Source organism: Stenella coeruleoalba (assembly GCF_951394435.1).
Source record: "Stenella coeruleoalba genome assembly, chromosome: 6".
Classification (NCBI taxonomy): domain Eukaryota; kingdom Metazoa; phylum Chordata; class Mammalia; order Artiodactyla; family Delphinidae; genus Stenella; species Stenella coeruleoalba.
This window is the reverse complement of record NC_137151.1, coordinates 73,998,205-74,007,643: the sequence shown is the minus strand read 5'-3', so window position 1 is coordinate 74,007,643 and position 9,439 is coordinate 73,998,205. Positions and strand designations below refer to the sequence as shown.

The 9,439-nt window shown below is 38.9% G+C and overlaps 1 protein-coding gene across 1 annotated transcript in view; it reads left to right on the top strand.

Moving 5' to 3' along the window:
• Positions 1-483: 483 nt before the first annotated feature.
• Positions 484-9,439, top strand: part of TTN (titin) — a 283,020-nt gene continuing 274,064 nt past the window's right edge. The window contains exons 1-6 of the mRNA XM_079924045.1: positions 484-904; positions 3,129-3,232; positions 5,477-5,680; positions 7,390-7,677; positions 8,161-8,246; positions 8,354-8,592. Coding sequence (XP_079780171.1) covers positions 3,142-3,232; positions 5,477-5,680; positions 7,390-7,677; positions 8,161-8,246; positions 8,354-8,592 — 908 coding nt within the window. The 5' untranslated portion in view covers positions 484-904; positions 3,129-3,141. The remainder of the gene's footprint in view (positions 905-3,128; positions 3,233-5,476; positions 5,681-7,389; positions 7,678-8,160; positions 8,247-8,353; positions 8,593-9,439) is intronic.

Here is a 9,439-nt window from a genome sequence, read left to right as displayed (position 1 = left end):
AAAATGAAATCTGGAAAAAAGAAATCCTTACACTGTCTAGGCTAAATCTAAGCAGAGTTCAGATTTTGCCTCTCAACTTTATTTCTTGCAGGGCTGTATAAACACTTAGCTCATTAACATTGGCTTAACTCTCCCCGAAGTACAAGTGGATTCTGGAGAAAGTAGATAGTATAAATGAGCTCTCTTCAGTGCTGAGGTTTTTAGGCACTGGTTCTTCAAAAAAAAAAAGGTGAAGTCTTACGCATGAGATAAACTCCCTCATCTGTTGTCATGATTGACAGGTCCATTTGCTTGGTTGTATGGGGGAAGGGAACAGGAATGGGGCCTCACTCAGGGCAGAGTCCTCAGGTTTGGAGCTGTTTTGTATAATTGCCCACAAGTGTTTTCTATTGCCACAAATTCTCCTCAGACCAGTTATTTTCAGATTTTAACATGGGCAACAAGTGCTCTTCCCCAAGCCGCAACAGAGTTAGTTTTTAAGTACGGTTCTATTCCCTTGGTAAAGCCCCTTTTGAGATGCTAAATTTAGCACTGCCAATCAGAAGAACAGGTGGTCTGCGCCGCTCGCTACCAAATAGGTCCCGCTCCCATCATGCTTTCCTGGGAGAGCCAATCAGCCAGCGCCCTGCCCTGAGATGTGGGGCTGTCAGCAGATCTGGCAAATATAAGGGCTGGGCCCGACCCTGACTCGTGAGCAGTCGTGCATTCCCAGCCTCGCCTCGGGTGTAGGGATTGCATAGAAAAGCAAAACTACACAGTCTTGACTGTGTAGTTTTGTTTTTAAGTTTAGAGGCTCACCGATTCATGTTGGAGATGGTCGAAAAAACCAACTCTAGATAGGACGTCGTTTCAGAAGCAACCTTGGGCTTAGTCCCACCCTTTTTGGGCACTCCTGAGAAATCAGGTGAGCAGCATCTTTTCTTTCTTATTAGTAGAGTCCCTCCCTTATCGGTTTCTAGTTCCGCATTTTCTTTGTATGCTAAATGCCTATATGGAGGTGTTTGACTGCTTGGTGCTGGTTCTAATCCTCTATTTGAATCTGCTTGTTAAATTCTGGTTTGAAATATGTGAAGGCTTTTCCTTTCAAAAGTTCGATGCTTTAGCATATCAGCAAGTCAGTGATTCAAATTGTTTAAATGCACCTAACATTCTAAAAGTATTAAAAGTTGAGGTCTGAAATGGTGATAGAAATGCTTGCTTCTTTTATAGACTTTTTTTGTTTGTTGAGAATGTTCAAGGTTATATTACTCAGTGATAAAGTGAGACACACCAAGAATAGCTCTGATAAAATGCATGTGGTATCAGCTACACCCTGATGACTTTTTAAGGGAATCAACTGCTGAGGTATCAGTTGCAGGACAGTGACAGAACACTTGCCTGCTGTCAGTCAATGCTGGAGAGTTTATTTTGGGAGTATGACATTTTCGATGCATACCTTCAGCCATACTTAGACAAAGGCCTCTCAAGAGCAAATGCTAAAGCAACAAAATTTACCTGAACAATAGGAATAGAAGACCTGTTTAGGCCAGTTAATTGCAATATATTTAGAAATTTGGAAAAAAAGAAAAACAATATAATTGTTTTCTAAAATGCTCAGCATTTCATTATGTATTTTAGATCAACTCATAATCAAATTATATGATACAATTGTTGATGCTAAGAAGGGTAAGAAATAATGTTTTAGAGACTTCTTATTTCAAATTATACCTTGATTTCCCATCTTCCTGGAATTAGATTACTAATTGTAAATGCCTATAAATATATAGGTATATAAAACATAAATGGTGTAAAAGAATATAGCTATTTTTAGAAGATGCACTCGCTCAGAAACAGGAAGAGTTTGACACAAAAAGTTATTTTCGTGTCCTAAGGATAATATGCTACACTAAGCAGTTCTTGGCAACAGTTTATTTTGGATATTATCTGAATTTTTCAAATATAAATGTAATTGTCTCAGAGAATTCTAGTTTTATTTTCTTTTTAACTAAGTAAAAAGTTACAATAAGGTACAGAATTAGATGATTGCTCCACACACTTTTAATAAATAGAGAATTTTATGAAAAATAGTAATGAAGCAATTGACAACTGAGAATCTGCTTTTTATATCAGAATAGTGGCATAGTCACATTCAATAGCAAGGTATTTATGTCTCAGAAATTTCTTCTCATAATCTCTCTAAAACTGATAGGCAAAGTACTTGCTTCCACTTAACAAAACAACTTAACTGCCGATTTCGTGTTAATTTCTTTGATTTTTAATATTTGTGCTATGAAAGCATAGGTGCTTTCGCTTCAACTGCATCGCAGACCAGCCTTCCATTTTTCAGAATCTGCACATTGTTCCTTATTAAGAACTCAAGTCAGTATTTTTCTTGCAGATCTATAATAAATACTGGCCTGCTCAGTTAAATTTAAACTTTCCTGAATATTCACTTCAACAGTAGCAACATTTACTGAACAGTTACAATATGAAGAAATATTAAGGACTAAAAAACACTGTATGCTGTCTACAAAAGGTTTGCATAGTGGACCAGGCTTTCCAAAACTTTTCAAGTTAGGAAAGAAATTGCAAAGTTCAAGTTTTTAGTTTTGGTGACTATTTTAAATAATCACCTGGTTTACTTAAGGTAATAGTGCCTGAATCTATGTCAACTTTATAAATACAGATACAGTGTCTGAAAAATATTGGGAGGAAGGAAATTTTTTTAAATAATTCTTTCTGACATTGAACCGATGAAAAGATTCGTTTTACACTTTTCACACATACCTTCTATTATTTGTCACTACCCCCAGCTTCCTCCAGCTTTCCCTTTCTCCCAACTCTCTCTCAGATTTCCCACCTTTGGTAAGACTGAATTTCCCTCTTCGACCACTAGGGTACATTCCTTACTCTGTTTGCTTCGGTTGTTTTTTTTTTTCCATCCCCCCCTTAGACGTGCTACTCTGTTAGGCTATAAGTTAACCCAGAGGCCAAATTCAGGCCACAAAAGAGAAGGCCTGCCCATCACTCTGGGCCCACAGATAATCTGAGAAGCAACCCATTTGGAAAATGTGTGTCTGCCATCTTCAGAGTAGCTCCAGAATGGCCCTAAGCTGTGACCTTCTAATTTCTTTTCTCTTCCTTTTCAGAGTGCCTAAAAAGATGACAACTCAAGCACCGACGTTTACGCAGCCGTTACAAAGCGTTGTGGTACTGGAGGGTAGTACCGCAACCTTTGAGGCTCACGTTAGTGGTAAGCTCACACGTTCACACTGTCCCTTTTTCTTCTCTGCCTCCTGTCCATTAACTTTGCTGTAGGACTTGACAGCAAGTTTAAGCCTTGCTTTGACTTTGTGAAATGGGCCCACTTCTATGGAAGGGTCATTGTAAGAGTATACTGTTCACAGAGTTCCTACAAAATCTGACAATATAATGGCTTGAAAACGTTTTATTCATATTTATAATTCCACAAAGCAAAATAAATAGCATTGGATTAAATTAGCTGTCAGAATCCAGGTGCTAAATAGGACCAAATTTGGTCATTCTATCTTTGGATTCAGCTGCAGAGCCAGACTGGAAGCCAAGAACTCCAGCCCAATGGGGGCCAGTCATGGAGCTGCTGGGCGAGTAGCCTGTGTGCCTGAGCCTCTGTGGGTTTACATGGAAAATAACAGTACAACTGACTTTCCTCAGTGGCAGAACTTTCAGTGATGAGCTAACTCCTAAGTATTTTATTATTTTATTTTCAATCTTTATTAAGTGATTCTAGTCAATGAAAAGATTTTCCAATCATTTTGAAAGGACACCCCAAAATAATATATGCCACTCTGGTTCACATAGTAAAGAGAAACAAACATTAACCCTAGAATTGTATTTAACAGGCAGTTCTTCTGTCTCTTTTTTTCCTTCTTTTTCTTCTTTATAATTCAGTTTAGGGATGGTTTTGAAAATGGATGATTTCTGGGACCTATCATCGTGTGACAAAATGGGGATAATCTATGAACTATATTGTAAATAATCTCAAAATTATTTAATCTCAAATTTATTTAATCAATATTTTCTCCTGCAGTATTATAACTGGTCATGTGAGATTTTATGGATTAATTAAAAGTTGATGCTTGATGTACCTCTATGATACACTATTCCTCTTTTTTTTTTCAACTTTATGGCTTATAATAAAGATGTAAAATGAGATTTCCTTTTCCTTTCTCTTTCCTTTTGTTTTCTGTCTATGTACCAATCTTATTCATAACTGGATAACACTTTATTTTACATTGCACAAATAACATAATCATTCTTCAATTTCTATTGTATATGTATATAGAAATGTATAGAGACCAGTTCAATTCTTCTCTTGTATGATAATCTCTGACTTCCAAATAATTTACTTATTTATCTTGTAACTCTCAGTAACTTCTGAACTGAGCAGAACACATATGGCTTCAGTGGGAAGTTTGCCTGCTTGTGGAGTAATGGAATCTGGCTTCCTCATAACTCCTTGTTCCTTCACACTTTGCGCTAATACATTCTTAGAAAAACACCACTGAAAATATTTGAACACCCATGAATTCGTTAAATAAACTATTCACTTGGCCACAGTGGGAGATTGGCTAATATAAGGACAACAAAATAAACTTTCTCTCGCTTATCCTCACCTCCTCAGTTTAAGGAGTTAGATCACCAGCCTTCATACCAAAGGCAAAATAAACCGTGCTCTGAATTTGCCTCATGCCTTCCGAATGCAGAATTTTAGTATACTTAAAGCATCCAGCCGTGTACATGTAGTCATTAGCTCCATGATTCATGGTGGGTGAAGAGAATTTGACTTTTCTACCTGCAACTCCAAGTATCCATGTTATTCTGAAAGACTTGGTTCGGCATCATCTCTTATTGTATGAGAAGCTGCCCCTCCTTTGTATGGCATTTTTACTGAAGCACATTTGAAAGGCAGGAGAGGTCAGGAAGACAGGAGAGGTCAGAGGAGGTAGAGGGCTGAGCGTGTTCTCTTGTGCTTAGTAGGCTGAACTTTTAGATCCCTTTGCTGCTTTTGTTCTTCACTTGTTTTTGAAGAGGACAACAGTCACTTTTTATCTCACAGTTTCCTTGGCTCTTCATTTTTATAAATCTCCTTCATGATTTTAATGATGTCTATTAAATTGCATCAGATAGAACCTTGGGCAGGAGGGCAGGTGATGGCAATTCTGGTCCTCTGTGTGCCACTGCCAGCTGAGGGACCTTGGAAAAATCATTGAGCCTCTTTTGGCTTCAGTTTCCTCCCCTATAGAATGAAGGTGCTGGCCTCCACGTGAACCCACAGACCTTCCTAATGGTCTGTAAGTTTACACTTTTACCACACAGCTGTCAAATTTTCACTGTCATTAAATAGCATGACTCTCTGGATAGCTTTTATGGTTTAGGACAAGGAAGTGAACATAATGGGACAGAACAGAGGACTTTGCAGTGCCCCAAACATAAAGATGAATTCTTTGTTCTCCAGGTTTCCCAGTTCCTGAGGTGAGCTGGTTTAGGGATGGCCAGGTGATTTCCACTTCCACTCTGCCCGGCGTGCAGATCTCCTTTAGCGATGGCCGCGCTAGACTGAAGATCCCCGCCGTGACTAAAGCCAACAGTGGACGATACTCCCTGAGAGCCACCAATGGATCTGGACAAGCGACTAGTACTGCTGAGCTTCTCGTGACAGGTAGGCTTTAGGGGACCTGCCTGTCCCCTGTACCACCCCCGGAGCACATATCCAGGATCTGGGGAAGGGAGTCCCCCAAAAGCTACTGAGCACAAGCAGATGCATCTGAAATCTAGAGAAGGGCCCACCGGACACTGCATTGATAGCAAAGTTGTTTGTCTTTTGGAATTTGGTTTTCCTCAAAAAAGTGGCTGAGAACTAGTTCCTCTATACACATATTAAGCACTCAAAATTATATTAAGGAAATATTAAAAATCGTGTTTCTGGGCTTCCCTGGTGGCACAGTGGTTGAGAGGCCACCTGCCGATGCAGGGGACACGGGTTCATGCCCTGGTCCAGGAAGATCCCACATGCCGCAGAGTGGCTGGGCCCGTGAGCCATGGCCGCTGAGCCTGCGTGTCCGGAGCCTGTGCTCTGCAATGGTAGAGGCCACAACAGTGAGAGGCCCACATATCGCAAAAAAAAAAAAAAAAAAATCGTGTTTCTGAGCAAGTAGAAAGGCTTGAGCCTTGTCTATACGCCTGCTAAGGAAATATGCGTATCTCCAGGAATTCACACTTTAACAAGCACATAGATGATTCTGATACCAGTGGTCCACAGACCACCCATTTAAGAAATACTGCTCTAGGCTATAACATTTAATAATGCTTCATTTACTTTCCATTTCTAAAAACATTGCACAGTAAGCATACACAGAAATAGGGCAAATGCTTGTTTATGATTCAAATGCAGGACACAGTTTCCCCACAAAAGTTACCACAAGTCTTCGTGGCCTCTGTCATTTTTCTCCATCCTTTACTTCTTTGTAAGACATTAGTACAAAGAACATTGCATTACTTCACACATTACATAACAATATCTTTCATGAGCTGCATAATGTTATATATGTTTATCCAGTAAACTATACGTTCAGCACTGTTTAAGTATAGGGCTATCATTGACCAAAACAGAAGGAACATCAGGTAACATCAGGTATGAACTTTAACATACATCCAGAAAATTCAGAAAGGGAAAATGCACAAGGTTGACAGCATCTGCTGCTGTTTATTCCTCAAAAACATGTCAAGATTAATCCCACTCACCCTTCACATTTATTTTATTAAAAATCTCTTCCAGCATAATTAGCCAAAAAAAATCCCCTTTCTGTAGCATCTAACATTAAATCGTGTCATTATTTGGATTAACATTTTAAATGCAAGTACATATTTGGGTTATTTGAATACTGATTAAGTTGGAGCCAATTTAGGATTTTTTAATTTAAATTAAAATTTAATGATTCTGTAAGTCACAGGTGTATCCAGCAAACCAACCACTGGAATTCATTTTAGTGCAACTTCCTGAAATATGTAAAGTTATCTTAACATATTAATATAGTGCTAGATGTGAAGTTGGGAGGAAGTACAGGAAATATCCTCTAGAAATGTCATAACAAGATCTAGGCTTTTTCTTTAAAAAAAAAAAAATGTGGTGGCCTAGAACAGCTAAACAAGACAAAGCAAATCAAATATGGTGGCGGGGTGCCCTCTGCCACCTCCTGGCTCTGCTCTTACTGTCATCTGATGGATGAGCTGGGCTCAAGGACAGTCAAGCATGTTTGGTTCAGCTAGCCATTGCCTGGTTTAGACACCAGAGCTATAATCATTTAAAAATAGATTGTTGGGAGTGCCCTGGCTGGCGCCAGTCCTAATTTTCTTCCCTTCCCACTGCAGCGGAGACAGCACCACCTAACTTTGTTCAACGGCTGCAGAGCATGACCGTGAGACAAGGAAGCCAAGTGCGACTCCAAGTGAGAGTGACTGGAATCCCTACACCTGTGGTGAAGTTCTACCGGGACGGAGCTGAAATCCACAGCTCCCTTGATTTTCAAATTTCACAAGAAGGCGACCTCTACAGCTTACTGATTGCAGAAGCGTACCCTGAAGACTCTGGCTCTTATTCAGTAAATGCCACCAATAGCGTTGGAAGAGCTACTTCCACTGCTGAATTACTGGTTCAAGGTATGTGCTGGAGGTTGAGGAACAGGGAGCAGGGAAGGGAAGGATTTAGGACCAAGTGGGGTCAGGGGTCCACCTGCCTGCCCTCTGAGGTCTGGGGATGCTGTGAGTTGAAATCAAAGCTGGCATTTCAACACCCATGAAAAGTCTCTGAGATTCCGCGCAGGAGTTTAGAATCATTGAAGCAATCTGTGGTTTTTAACCCTACTAGAAACCAGGAAGTATTTCAATTAAGTCATCTATGTTTTCAAATTATTGGCAAGCGATGGAATTTTTTAAAAAAAGGTTCTAATTAAATTCATATCTAATAATAAATACTTTCTATGTTTAAAGCTAATTTATATTCATACAACATCCAAAACTTTCTGCATTTTTGCCCATTGGGACACACAAAATCTTATTGACTTTGTAGTCAGAATTAACATAATCCCTTTAAAAATGGGTCCTTGTGCTCCTGTCTAAATATTTATCTTTCCCTTCCTACAGGTGAAGAAGTAGTACCCGCTAAAAAGACGAAGACAATTGTTTCGACTGCTCAGATTTCAGAAACACGACAAACTCAAATTGAAAAGGTTTTTTTTTTTTTTTTTAACTATATACTGTCAGGTTTTAGGCCTTTCAGATTGTTTCTTCATCAATAATTCCTCCTCACCATGGGCTTTGTTTTTCTCTTTTACAGAAGATTGAAGCCCACTTTGATGCCAGATCAATTGCAACAGTTGAGATGGTAATAGATGGTGCTCAACAGCTGCCACATAAAACACCTCCCAGGATACCTCCTAAGCCAAAGTCAAGGTCTCCCACACCACCATCCATTGCTGCCAAAGCACAGTTGGCTCGACAGCAGTCCCCATCGCCGATAAGACACTCCCCGTCCCCGGTCAGACATGTGCGGGCACCGACCCCATCTCCCGTCAGGTAAAGCCTCTTAAAAGAGATCATTATGCATTTTCAAATTAGGTTTAATCCAATAAGATGAGAGAGATAAAAGGAAGAAATAAGAAATGTAGGGTGTGATAAAGGAGGTAAACCAAAAAGACACTGGTTATGATTTTCACAAATCCTCACTGTCCACTGGTAAATTGGAGAACTTTATAAACGCTAATTCTGAATTCTTATTTGTATACCATTTAATATCTGCTTTAGGAGTCAAGAAAAAGCACAGCGAAATGAGAAGTGCACAGAATTTAGGGTTGGAAGCCCTGCGTTCACTCAGCTTGATTACTTGTTAAAATGTGACTTAGAAAATAATTATAATAATAAAATACTCACTAATATACATTGACCACTTTCTCTATGTCAGACATTTGATTGGCACTCTGTGTATATTATCTCATTAAATATTCATAGCAACCTCTAAGAACTATCACCCCTAATTTTATAGCTAGGTGACCAGAGCTAAAGAAGTTAAATAATTTGTTTAAGGTCTTAGTCATGTCATTTGTAAATTATAGAGAAACACAGAATTATCTCAAGGTGTGTTGTGAGGGTTCAGTGAGATAATTAGTTGAAGGTTTCTTGTAGATATAAAATAATTATACAAGTGTTCTTCTGCTCTAATAATAAGTAAAACCTTCTAAATATTTTGCATGTGCTTATGTTATTTTGTCTAGAATATAAAATGGATTTCTGTTAGGTTTCTATGCTTAGTTAATATGGAGGTATATTAGAAAGTAAGAATGTATCATCAGGGCTTAGAAACTATTGGGTTGGCCAAAAAGTTTTCATAACATTTTACAGAAAAACCCGAATGAACTTTTTGGCC